We start from the raw sequence: 13,508 nt of genomic DNA, 5'->3' as shown, positions 1-13,508 counted from the left end.
TTAAAATTTAAATTATCTTACTAGCTTATTTCAAAAAGATATCATTTACGACCACAGAAGTATTTTAATGGTTTATTTCTTAAAAGATTGTATAGCCCATTGTGGTGCAGCCTTTCAGCAAGCTAAAACTTCGAAATTTATCTGAGGAGTCTCCATCTTCACTGATAGCATTTTCTCTTCATAACTTAGGCTATCTCTATAAACATTGAAATTTATCAATTTAATTGTAAATTAACTTGGCTATTTGAGTGAGCAGTGTTTACTTCGGAATATGCTATTACATCATTTTGTTAGTTTTTTTTTAACATAAAAAAACTTTTACTCTCTTGATTCCTAACTATGCATGCCCAATATCGCCAAAGAGAATAAAATGGAGTTGAGCGAGCGAAGCGAGCAAGAACATTTTACGAGAATGGAAAAAAAATACATATTAACTGTCACCGCCCAGCAAACATTGTACCTCGGCCCATTGTTGTGTGACAGTTGGTAAAATAGTACTCCTCTGTTGACCCAACGTATCTTGCACCATTCGTTGCAGTTGGGCCAACTTATTTTAAAATCTTTGGGCCAACGTAAAAAAATTGAGGGGTTACTGTAGTTCTCCCAAAAATAATTACGTTGGCCCAACGTTCTGTACAACTGCACACCAACATTGGCAAGAACAACGTCTTAATTCTAATTTTTTTTCGCATTTTCATTGTCCCATTACAATTGTAAAAGGAATACCATGAAGCAAACTTAAACAATTCTTCGAAGGTATCTTCAATTAAAATATTTCAAAAGTTGGCAAAACTATACTACCCTCAGCCAACCCGAACAACCGTCAGCCAACGTTAGGCCAAGGAAAAATGTTTACTGGGGCGGTAGCCTACATGTAAAATTAAAAGCCGAAAAACGCTGCTCAAACTAAAGGACCCCTATAGGCAGAGGTATAGGCCTCCAGTCAGAGGTTTGGAAAGCAGGCCGTGTTAACCGCCCCTCGGTCGGGGGATACGGGGAGCGGTTAACATGGTACTGAAAGTAGGCTACGTATCTTCAAGCCGAGAGCACTTTCCTATCTAATTATTTTTCACAAACCCTATTTACAGTTGAGCTTATGTTTTTTGTTGTTGTTCGAGCCTTTAGAACCGAAGATCTATCCTTTTACCAACTTAGGTTGTCGCTGTTTCCCGCGGACTGTATCAAAATTAGAGGCCATGTGAATTCGAGCAAGATTTGCAGTCATCGTTAAAAACACGTGTACCTTCTGCTCTATTTGATAGACGAAGGAAGGTGAACTTATTGAAAATACGATAAGCGATTAGCTCTTTAGCGCCAAACTTGTAGGAAGAGGAAGCTTCCACCACCCACTTTAGAGTGGTTAAGCCTGATGCTCATGCGAGAATGAGCCTAAAACCATGATGTAACTCTACAAGCCATGACATGAGTCTCAGTGAATGGGCTACAGATGTAAAAACATTGATTGGAATACTTCAAGGCACTAGATCTAGACACTAGATCTAAAGGTGGATGGGAAGAGGAAACGCGGTCGTCCAAGAAGAACGTGGAAACAACAAGTGAAGGATGAGTTTAAAAAAGTCGGACTGAAGGAGGAAGATGCAAGGGACAGGGTGAAATGGAGAAAAGGGATTAAGACAATTGCTGCGCGGAAACAATCGGCCACCCCAACTAGTGGGGAACAAACCGACGATGGATTATGATGATGATGACTTCTACCATACAGACATTTTACTTCTACCATCCCCAGCCTAGTGGTGAGAGCTTTGATGCGGCACTTGATTTATCATATGGTTTAAACTTTTTGTCTTTGTTTTTGTGTCTTCATTTGAATGCAGGAAACTCTGCTTGGTGCAAATAAATTTATGCATTTTATTTGTATATTGCATTATTGCTATCATCAGATGAAACTGAGCGAACAAGTGACCCTGACTTTACATAAAATAAGCCAAATATAAGGGGAGCAGCTGACTCGAAGACTATATATGTCATTTCGCTGCTTCCTGTCGTCTGTTGTATCGCATCTGAGATCGCAGTGTACTGTATGTTATCGCAATGGGCGCAAATAAAAATAAAAACATGATTATAGATGGCAGTACCAAACTTTTTCATGCAGAATTTTGTTATGGAAGTGTAGGCCTATTCTTGGTATTAACTACAATAAAAATGCTTTTTTGTTTTACATTTTTGCCAAACTTAATGGAAACCTAAACACGACAAAAGAATCCAAAAGGTTACTGGGAAAAATAAAAAATCCTAATAATCGAAAGTCAACTAGGCCTATACAGAGCAAAAATGAAGCTGTTGAATAAGAGGATCAAATTTAATCGACTTGTCCTCCCCGATAGCTCAGTTGGTTAGCGCGTGACTTCGTAAACGAAGAAGCTTCAAAGTCAAGCGGCGCTTGTTCGACTCTCGGGGTATGCGCTTGAGCAAAGCACATTAAGGACTGTTCTCCATTCAGCGGCATCTAATGGATGGAATAATTTTCCGGCAACAAGACTTCAACAATCGGAAACTTCACTCCGACAATCTCGATGACCGGGCCTGGGTCAGTAATTCAAAGCCTGTAGGCCTACAAGTATGTAAAACTGCCAGGATTAAGCTTTGCTAGAAGCTTTCTCAGTCCGAGGATAAAGATTTAATCAATCGCTAAATTATGCAAGGACATCCAAAATTAAGAAATGGACATGTTTGGCATGAATAGCGTTAAGGTTTTATAATGAAATGTATCGATCAAAAATATGCGAATGCCAAAAACATTTATAGATGTTGAAAGTGTCAAATCAGGAGCCGTTGTTTCAATCATTTCTAATGTAATAAACCACCTTAAATAAGGTATTGCAATAATTTAATGTAGCTCAATCAAACACAAGGAAATGCAAAACTTACCCAATAACTAAATAGATGACTCAGCCTACTTACACCAATACTTAGATTCAGCAAGACTTTGGATGAACAGTTTTACAACGATGTCCAAAATTTTCAGTAACAAAACTTTATAGGCCACTGTTAATATAAAAACTCTGAATCATCAGAGATTTAATCTGACGATAATACATCTGGTAGGTTACACCACGATGACAGAATCTCCTACAGATGTAAATATTACTGCAGTAGTCTTTAACATGCAAAAAGAAGTGCATTGTAAAAAAAAGATATAGGCCACAATAAATAGAATTTGAACACGAATTAGGCTTATTTAATTTCGTTTGAACGTAATTTTCTCTGGATGTTTCAAATTAAATGTCTGATAAATATCTTGGATATCTTGTAATACGGAAGCTAATACACTTGTGGCATAACATTTTCATACGCTGCAAACCAGGGACGTAGCCAGGGGAAGGCTTGTAGGAATCCCTCCGCAAATAAGAAGAAAAACCAGGGACGTTGCAGAAAAAAAGTTTTTAATGCTATTACAACGTTTTATTAACATTTTATTGTATGTTAAATCACGTTTCATAAATGTTTGGCTGCATTCAGAAAGTAAATTTTTAAACAAATTCTTTATTTCAAATATTAAAATGTTGGCCCCCCAACAGTTGCTTTTGCCAGCCTAAGATTTTATTTCAAGGTACGTCACTGCTTTAAACAAACAACACACAGCAACTACAGTGTGTTGTTTTTACAAGGTTAACTACGTGAATGTAACAGTTGTGACAAAATAATACGACAAATTTGAAAACATTTATATAAACACACATGAGATTACAACAAACGACAAATTCTTTTTTTAGCAGGTCCTTTTGACTTCACAGGGTTTAGGACTGCTTCTACAGCTTCGTTGAATACATCTCGAAGACCATCTTGGGTTAATGCAGAACACTCCAGGTGCTTAACTGCACGGATTTCCTTAGCTAACCTAGCTCCGTCTTCCTTTCTGTATAACAAAGATGTTGTAGCGTTATGTTGTTAGGAGTTATGTTGGAGTGTACACCAAACAAAAAATATGCTTCATTATGCTTTAATAGCGACAAACGTTTTAAAGTGACAGAAATTTGTCATGCATACGAAATACAGGTTCAGGCTACGAAGAGTTTTTTGAGTGGTATGAACCTTTCAGCAAATGTTTATAGCTTTCTGCTGTACCATCACTACAATGAAAAAAACTAAACTGCTGTAAAGTGCTGCAAAACATAAGAACAATCTTCGACTCATCCGGAAAACAGAGACGCAATGACTAAAGCAGTGAGCAAACTGCAATAGCTAGAGTGCTTTGAAAGTCTATGATACCTCAAGATTCTCTGTTGTTTTTGGTGCCAAAAAAAAACAAAAACGTTTAAACCATGTGTCAAATGCAACCATTTCTTTGTAACTTTTTCTGACACTTTCAGTAGACATATGTGACATATAAAGCCATGTGAGTTACATATTCTAAGAAAAGAAATCTTCAGACAGGGCGTAGGAAGAAATTTGTACCCACATCCCAAGGGTGAACGCTTCAGTGATTTACAATGAAGTTGAGTGGGTTTGCTTTTTCTCTTTCCTACCACGGACGCATGACAATCAAGGATGCACTGCACTGATTTAAAGGCTATAGGTCTATCGACATGCACTAGGCTACAGTAATTATTACACCGTAATTGTTTTTTCAATTTGTTTTCTTTTAAAAATTGATGGGGTCCTCCATCATTTCACGGAAGAAAAAGGAGTTTGCCAGATAAAAAAGTTGAAAACTATTGTTTTAAAGAATACATAGATTAGTTGTCGTATTTCAAAATAAAAACGTAACTTAAATATATTTAACAAAAAAAAATTTACGTACGACACTGGCTGTAAGTTCTTTTCTTCCAATTGCTCCACAATCTGTGCATCGCTTCGAAGATCCAATTTTGTTCCAACTAGTACAATCGGCACAGTAGGACAATGATGTTTCAATTCTGGAATCCATTTTTGTTGTATGTTTTCATAAGATGTTGGAGAAACTATTGAATAGCATAACACAAATACGTCTGTGTCTGGATACGAAAGAGGTCGAAGTCTGAAAAATAAAGTTGAAAAGTCTCAAAACTGTAATTAAAAATCTTCGAAAATGTAAATACAAACGATTTGTTTTTGCCTGATGCTGCGGGTTTGCTGTGGTGGTAGCGACATTCTGATTCTGTCTTTTCTGCCCCATTAGTTCAGTGGTTACGCGCCTGGCTCAAAATCAAGCGGCGCTGCTTCGACTCTCGGGGTGTGCGCTTAAGCAACGCATTTCAGGACTACCCTCCATTCAGCGGCACCTAGTGAATGGAATAACTCCCCGGCAACAACACTTCAACAATCAGAAAACTTCACTCTGCCAATCTCGATAACCGGCCCTGCGTCAAGAGCCTCTACAAATATGCGAAACAACCAGGAATAACCAATCAAGGCTTTGTCAGTCCGAGGATAAAGATTCAAAAACCAACCAACATCACTCGTCATTGGTTCATTGCACTTGACTAGGTAACTGTGTTCCGAAAGCAAGTGACAAACTGCTACCACCACAGCAAACCAGCAGCATCAGACTAAAACAGGTCATTTTTGTCTACGTAAAGTAAACAACGATCATGTTGAAGCGAAACTAAATTTGTTAAATAGCCTAATTAAAATGTTTAGTATGAGCCTGTAAGCTAACGGGATGCTACGAAAAAGGTATTTCAAACTTTAGAAAGCTATTTTTAATAAGTCGCAGTAGAACCCAGATCAATAGTTCTTAACCTTTTTCCTTGTTGGCACCACTTTGAAATTACCGATTATAACTGACAATAAAATATCACCATATGATGCTTTGCTCATACGGGATCTGAAAATTACATTTTTTTTACGTTCTGTGTCTCTATTAATGTCTACGATTTAACGTCTCCTGCTCCCCGTATTGCGAAGGTTGGTGGCCAACTATATTCTTTCCATGCCACCAGCCCGAAGGTCGACCGCGACGAGATTGCGGTTTTGCCAACCGTAGATCTTCTCTAATGTAGTCAATGGTTCTTAGGACACACACAAAGGTTAATTCCATGGACGTACAAGAATGGAGTTTCTTTGGCAATGCGACTTATTCCATTTGTAACACGTGTCCGTACCAACGTAACCGTCTTTATCTCATGACATCTTCAAGCTAATGGATGACAAGTCTGGACTTCTCTTCCATCGTTACCCAGTAAGAAAGGCACTTGGAATAGATCAATCGTACAATAAAAATTATTGCAACATGGCCGATTTCGCTTTTCAAGAGTGGTGGATCAGCTCTCACGTGCATGCTGTAGAATATTTCTTACACATATATTATGCATGCGACCTCGACTTTCGAAGAAAATATCCTTGTCTATAAGAATAGGGATGAGTTCACGGAAACTCTTTCAGGCCAATTGCACCCTCATTGCAATGACATCTATACAGCCTCTCGACTGCCCAATCATATCACCAATATAGCAAAAGACAGGGACGACGTAGAATTCTTTCTTACCAATTGTCAGCAGTTGGCTCCGAAACTGCCTATACTGTATTTCGTTAGTTATGTGAAAAATGCAAAATAGTTTATTCTTAATGTTGGGCAACAAGCTCAGTGACGTTTTTGCTGTTGATGATAACGTCAAATCGTGGTGTGTTGATGTTACGTGCTACTCGCATGTCAAGGATCGAATCAAAGTTTGTCATTTTTTACAGGAAGCAGGCAGTAATATCCTGATTCCCTAAATATTCCTTTTTAGCTAACCGTAATCATTCAGCAATCCACCACCTCCTAGGAACAGCTCTTGCTCCCCTAAGGGGTGCGAGCACCCCTGGTTAAGAACACTTGACCTAGATTGTATACTAAGTTATCGTAAAACAGTGTCGTATTAGAATATATCAAGCGTTTGTTGAAAAGTAAACTAGCAGTAGCTTAATACGTTAGTACAAAAACTAGCGCAACCATTCTATCATGGTGTGACGTACTTTGACAAAATAACGTAATGCAAAAGCACCCATGACACGCATACAACGGATGTAGCTCTTTCAATAGAAAATCTTACATGACTGTTTGCTTTTAGGAAAAAAATTTGAAACTTTGTAATAAACATAATGTTAATCTTCCAATGTTTAAAGCTGTTTTTTTCAAATATTTGTATAAAATATGTCAATGTTAATCGATTAATCGCTTTAAAAAAAGAAATTGGAATTTATCCATTAATGAAAATATTTTCTAGAGCAGAACAAGCTATAACTAGCATGACAGAGCAGTACAATTGCCAACCAAACCTATAAATTGATCTATGATATGCTTTATTTTAAACCAGTTGCATGTGCCGAAAATGCATGAAAATAAAGCGATAGTGGTTTATAAGAAAACGTCGTAAACTTGTGTTAAAGTTTAAAAGAATGATTAAGAAAAATGTGATTTAAGTTAGGGACTATTGTAAAACGAATATTTAAAAAAAATCATCAAACATAATGGTCTCAGTACCTACATGAAAACACTTGATTATACTTTTGGTTGCTTCGACTGGGAGTTTAACTCAAAAATAATGTGCTTACTTACCGATCAAAGTCCTCTTGGCCTGCTGTATCCCACAGATTTAAGCTGATAGGCGAACCATCGTATGAAATGTTAGCCATGTAATTCTCAAACACAGTTGGAATGTATTCGTAGGGAAACGCATTTGAAGTGTAGCTGATCAGCATACAAGTTTTTCCCACTGCTCCATCACCGACGACCACTAATTTGATTGACTGAAATAAAATGCAAATTTGTTTCCAATTTCACGTACAATTGTTAATGTTGGTCAGACCTTTTCACCGTTTTAGTCACTCTCCCGACGCATGATCATAATCTAATGGTTGATTTATTGTTATAAAAGTGAAGTGCATACAGTAGAAAAGGTTTGAAAATTAAAGAAGTTTACGCTTTAAATTTCCAATTTGATCATTATTGAGGTTGCTATCCAAATTATTACCATGTTTTATTCTTACTACTTTAGTACTTTATACACAAAAGTACACCATTGGTAAGCTTAGTCTTCTTCGACTCTGCGACCTGGTCGACAGGCACGGCATAACGATATATAAAATAGACCATCAGCACTTCCTCAAAGTTCTAAAAAGTCAAAAAATTGACCACTTATTTGGAAAAAAATGTTAGAAAAACAAAACTACATTGTAACCATTTTCAGTTATTTTCAGTTTTGTAATAACAAACATTTCATAAGCAGTCTCATGATCCCATTTTTAAAGCAGTAATTTTACTTCCACAGTAACACCCTAAAAACACAAACAAAACATAAGTTCCTTTTGCTAACTGCAATTTTTAATTGCAATACCAGCAATGCTACACGGTATTCCTAGTGGACGTTTAGATAAAACTGTAAATGGCCAGATCGTTTGCTATTTGACGTCATACGTAGCCTGCAAGTATTGAATCAATGCAAATGTGATTTAACAAAGAAGAGGTTTCGTTTCCCTGTTAAAATTTTGATACATAATAAAAGTGTTGTTAGCATCGCACTAACATTTAGAGGCAACCATTTAACGTGAGATGTCAAGGAAATGCCTACGCTTAACACTCTTTCTGATCACAAGATTTATGATGCAATCACAGATATCTAAAGCAGTTAGATTTTGATGTGTAATACTTTCTTGCGCTTTTAAATGAAGGCTTGCAATTTAAAAAGCTAAGTTATAGGCCTATTTGTTTACGCTATCTTGTGTTTGCTATAGCCTACATAGGAACAGTGGTCACTGGCCAAACAGAACAAGATATTCTTCTAAAATGCCAGTCAAAATAACTTAATTATAAACTGTGTTATTATAAAAAAAATATTATTAAAATAATTTAATTATTAACTGTGCAGCCATAGCCTAGTTGGTAACAAAATGGCAATGTGCATTGTAATTTGGCTTTCGGCTGCTTTTGCTTAGTTCAATTTGATTTTATTCCTAACCATCAAAGCGGAAATAATATTTTACAGAAAATAGTGGGAATCATGAAAAATGTTTTGTCTTGAAAGAAAAACAATTTCGTTTTGTTGTGAACTCGAAACAAAATAATTTGATAAAGGTTTCATCAGGAAAGAAATATTTTGTTTCAATTTAAAAACTTTGTCATGCTTCGTTTCGAATAGGCTACTATTCTCTGTAAAGTTTCCGTTTCGATGAAACTATGTTGGTTTTAAACAACTCTCGAGATAGCCTACTAAAATCGGCCCTTTTACATTGGTTCAACGTCTCTGCAGACCAGTTTTGTTTTTCTGACTCAGCCTAGACGTACTTGTAACACGGAAATAAATCGGAAAGAATTTGTATGCACAACCAATATTAGTAATAGCAATGCTTGTGACGCAGCTTGTTAAATACGCATTGTTATAACACTAATTTAGCTAAAAATACCAGCGTTGATTCATCTCAGGTCATCTCGAGGTACCAACGCACAGTTATAGGCCTACAAACTCTACTGGTAGGCAAGCAATTTTCCAGCCATCCACTACGGGTTACTATGATCACTGTTGCTAATTTTTGGATACACATTTAGTAATAGTCATTTTTATTAATATTCAAATACAAGATACTTCGTACTGTGTTGAAATCTTTTATTTTTATGACGTTAGACGCTTTGTGATTATGAGAATACCCGTTTGCAAACGATTAGCCTTAGGTTATTTTAAATCTCCAGTTAAACTATTGATGAGAAATCAAGCATTTCCACACTTGTAGCATTTAGTTAGTCTGTGCATACTGTCAATAGCCTAATTGTAGTTTAATATCTAACCAACACGATAGTGCAGTGGTTCCCAACCTTTTTTTATCCGGTGGACCCTTTTAGTCGATATTCAAATCTAAATCCCCCCCCCCCCCCTCTATAAATTTAGTTTGTTGAAAACTCGTTTACATTAATATTTTCATCTAAGTGTTGAAAGATAAACTAAACTTTCACTAGTAATAAGCTTTTTAGCCTGTAATATTCCTTTTCATACTACCGGTAAAATAATATTTGATTAATAAAAAACGTGGCTGAAAAGTATTTTATTCAAAGAATACATTCAAAGTATAAGAGTCAATGCATTTAACAGTCTGTGTGAAGCTAGTGATTTTTTGTTTCGATAACTCATGGATGTGGTGGAAGAGTATTGGAAAGAGCACAAAGAATATCATTCTCCACGTCTAATCTGTTTCTCTGTTTTGTTTTCATCTGCAAGAGTTGAAAAACCTGATTCGCATAGATAAGTGGAAGCAAACGGAAGGATACTCGAATAGCTTTCTCTGCCAATTTGTGATAGGAATTACACATTAATGGCCAAAATCCAGTGATTGATTTTTCTCTGAATAGGTTTCTTGCACAAGGATCTGTTTTGAGTTCTAAAAATGGAGGGGTCACCCAAGCCAGGCTGGTCGAAAGGTAGAGGCCAGACAAAACGTAGTCCCCCGTGACCAGGACAGCAGAGCCTTCTAGTACCTTAATTAAAGACAATCTTCTAAGGACAGTGACATAAATCAATCACTCTTTTCCAACCTGCCATGAGGCAGCATGGAAGCAGTACAGTTTGTAAATTCACATGGTATCAATATGTCATGGATACAGTCTACAGATAACCCATGTTGATACGCAATCTGCTTTAAACGGAGATGGCGATTGAATATATACCGTATATTGGTGTTTTTCCCTTGCATTTTCGGATTTAGTTTATTCAATGGACCAAACATATCAACCAAATAAGCAAGGAATCTAATCCATCTGTCATCATTCAGCAATGAAACGAATTCCAAGTTTCTTTAAAAGTCAAAAAATAATTTAAGCTCATTTCTGAGCTCACACTGCTTGGTTACGTTTCCTCTTGAAAGCAATCGAGTATTTGCATGAAACAGAAGTAGGCCTACATGATGGTCTGCATCCATGTCAGTACACAGTTGCTTGAATAATCGAGAGTTAAGGGCTCCTCCTTAACGCTCTAAAGCTCTGGTCTATACCAACTTACTAGGCTTAAAAGGTTTACAATTCTAAAACCAAATTCTCCCCTGAAAATTGCAAAATTCTCCCCTAGTGGGGAATTCCCCCCGGTTGGGAACCACTGCCATAGTGCATTGTTATGTCCAAACAGAATACATTATTTAAAAACCATCGGATTATGCAAACCTTTAAGCAAAAAAATCTTGTTGAATCTTCTTAAAAATAGTCTTGAAAATTATTTTCATGTTGACTATTGATGCTGTAACGCTATTCTTACATTTGCCAGTAACTAGTAGGCTACAATATTCATGTTTGAAACAAAGATAGGTAGGCCTACGCAATCACAATGCTCATTTCGTATGAAAAGGCTTTAGTCTACAGTATTGAGCGCAATTGGCAAATCACTGCAGGAAAATCTGTTTATAAAAACTATTCTGGTTTACAGAAATGTTATTTAACTCTGACAAAAGCAAGAGCAACATAGCTTATGCTTCCATATCAGAATGCAAACAGAACAAACAATTAGCTACTTAAATTATAATTAGCCTGTATAACCTGTCTTACCTGCATGACAGATTGGTTGTAATGAAATTTCGGTGCAACCCAAAAAAATTTACAACGGTCAACCTTATATTCTTACTGCTGTTGAAACATAAGTAATATCTTATATATTTCCAGAAATAAAATGCAAAAGTTGCAAACAAAGTGCTCAATACAGTAAGCTGAGCCAAAACATCTGCAGCAAAAACATTCCACTTGAATATGTTTTGCGCCTGATGATAGAAGAGAAGAGAGCAGAGAAGTTCTTTTATTTGCATCAACAGCACATGTAAAAAAAAAACAATACAAGATTACAATGTGAACTAGGTTGTTTTAATGTTTGCTGATGATGATGGGAGTGGCAGAAGGACCGAACTGGTCATCAAGTCTGCCACACCCGTGTGGTGTCATAATAACTTATTTGACATGGAACGGTGTCGGAGTTGAACGCAAATAGTTATTTACTGTAACATGACACTTTAGGTAGCTCCTAACTTGTAGGCTACGTATCAGTTTTTGCTGTAAATAATCTCTTATATGCAATTTAGGCATATAAGCTATAAAAACAAATATATAGGCTACTCCTAAACGTTGAAGAAAATCCATCTCAAGCTGAACTACTTCATTTATTACCAGTAGCGCACTCTTTATTGTTGTTTCCGGCGTTCTGTGCCCTTGATTACGAAATATCCTCACAGACCAACAATCGCTATAGCCTATCACGTTTATGTCAACACAAAAGTTTGTAAATAAATAAAAACACTGCTTTGTCAAATCTAAACCGACTCTTGAACATCTGAAGGTTTGATTTTTTAAAACACGCTTATGTTTTTAAGTAAAAGTTTTGCCTAATCAGAGTAAGTAGGCTTCGTTACAGTTAGCTACTTAACTTACATTAGGTTCTGAGTCGTATCTCTCGCAACGCGGAAGTAAAAGCGGTTTTATAAGTTTTTTTTTTACAACACTGCACTGTCAGCTCAGCACAGCCTACTCATCGATTATTCACGCTTTGTTTGAATGCAACAATTGGCTGCGGTTGAACCTGTGAAAACTCGACGTATCAAGTCGACATCATAGGCTACTTCTAGAATCCACTTGAATTCAGCAAATTGCCTTCAATTTGTTACTTTACTACACAATAAATTGCATGACTTTTACACTTTGCAAAATCAATTTTCATCTCAAACATAAACTGGTGAATGCGCTACCATGTTGCATCGAGACCAGAGGTATTTAAAGTACGGCCAGCAAGCCATCGCTGCCCACTATCATTTTTATGCTCCGTAGATAAAAATTCACAAAAATAAGTGACTAGTGTAGCATCATAGCAGAGGTGAGCATCTACTGCAGCGCTACTCAAAAAAGGCGTAGCGCCGCTCTCGCTACCAAAAAGTAGCGGCGAGCACTAAAACGCTGCACGAACTAAATATGAGCGGGCCTCTAGTTAGAGGTAGGCCACCAGTCGAGCGTTTGGAAATCAATAACTACGGCCTTGCGTGATTTAATTAGCTATTATGATTATCGAGCCTCTGTAGTATTTTATTTTTTAAACAGTCAAAAACGTTAGACAGACTATAATGAGTGGGCCCCTAATCAGCCACGCGGGCCTTTCCGGCCGGGGGTACGGTTAACATGGCCCTGTGTATGTGTAGCCTATTGTCCAACTTACTCGGACAAAAAGTTTATAGGTAAGTTGAGCAACTCCAGTAAGTTGAAGCATTACCCTGCCAGTCTTTTTTTTATAATTGCGAGGCATTGCTTAAAAAGCATAACACTAAACTACATTTTTTTTTTTCATTTTATCCAATGAAGCTTAAAACACAAATTCAACGGTTTAAAAATTAAATAGCCTACAAGGCTATTTTTTGGAGTAAAGTTTGAGAAACTGTAATTCCACACTTTATCCCACCTTGAATTTTCTAACAAAAATTAAAAAATTTCAAAAACTACAAAGCTAATTGTTTTAAACTTTTTACTGAATATCCTTGCCTATTTTAACATAGCCTAGGCTACCTACCTACCAAAATCAAATTTAATTTACATAGTGTAGCAATAAAAATATTCAATTTTTTGCAACTGAAAAAATTAG

The 13,508-nt window shown here is 36.6% G+C and overlaps 1 protein-coding gene across 1 annotated transcript; it reads right to left on the bottom strand.

Annotated features, from left to right (window-relative positions):
* Positions 1-2,022: 2,022 nt before the first annotated feature.
* On the bottom strand, positions 2,023-11,523 carry LOC145787249 (ras-related protein Rac2-like). Its single transcript, XM_082598965.1, has 4 exons — positions 11,444-11,523; positions 7,481-7,671; positions 4,763-4,978; positions 2,023-3,877 (listed from the first exon to the last, which is right to left on the bottom strand). The coding sequence occupies exons 1-4, from the start codon at positions 11,447-11,449 to the stop codon at positions 3,706-3,708; spliced, it is 585 nt and encodes a 194-aa protein (XP_082455091.1). The 5' UTR covers positions 11,450-11,523; the 3' UTR covers positions 2,023-3,705.
* Positions 11,524-13,508: the final 1,985 nt, after the last annotated feature.

The sequence above is a fragment of the Aplidium turbinatum genome, chromosome 2 (assembly GCF_918807975.1).
Source record: "Aplidium turbinatum chromosome 2, kaAplTurb1.1, whole genome shotgun sequence".
NCBI classification, from domain to species: Eukaryota; Metazoa; Chordata; class Ascidiacea; order Aplousobranchia; family Polyclinidae; genus Aplidium; species Aplidium turbinatum.
This window is presented reverse-complemented; position numbering and strand designations above follow the sequence as displayed.

Bases quoted from the DNA above. Each gene is read 5' to 3' on its own strand.
- LOC145787249 (XM_082598965.1), bottom strand. The intron at 4,979-7,480 runs GTAAGTAAGCAC...TTTATTTTTCAG, and splicing joins GGCCAAGAGGACTTTGATCG to ACTTCGACCTCTTTCGTATC. The intron at 3,878-4,762 runs GTACGTAAATTT...TTTGTTATACAG, and splicing joins AAGAACTTACAGCCAGTGTC to AAAGGAAGACGGAGCTAGGT.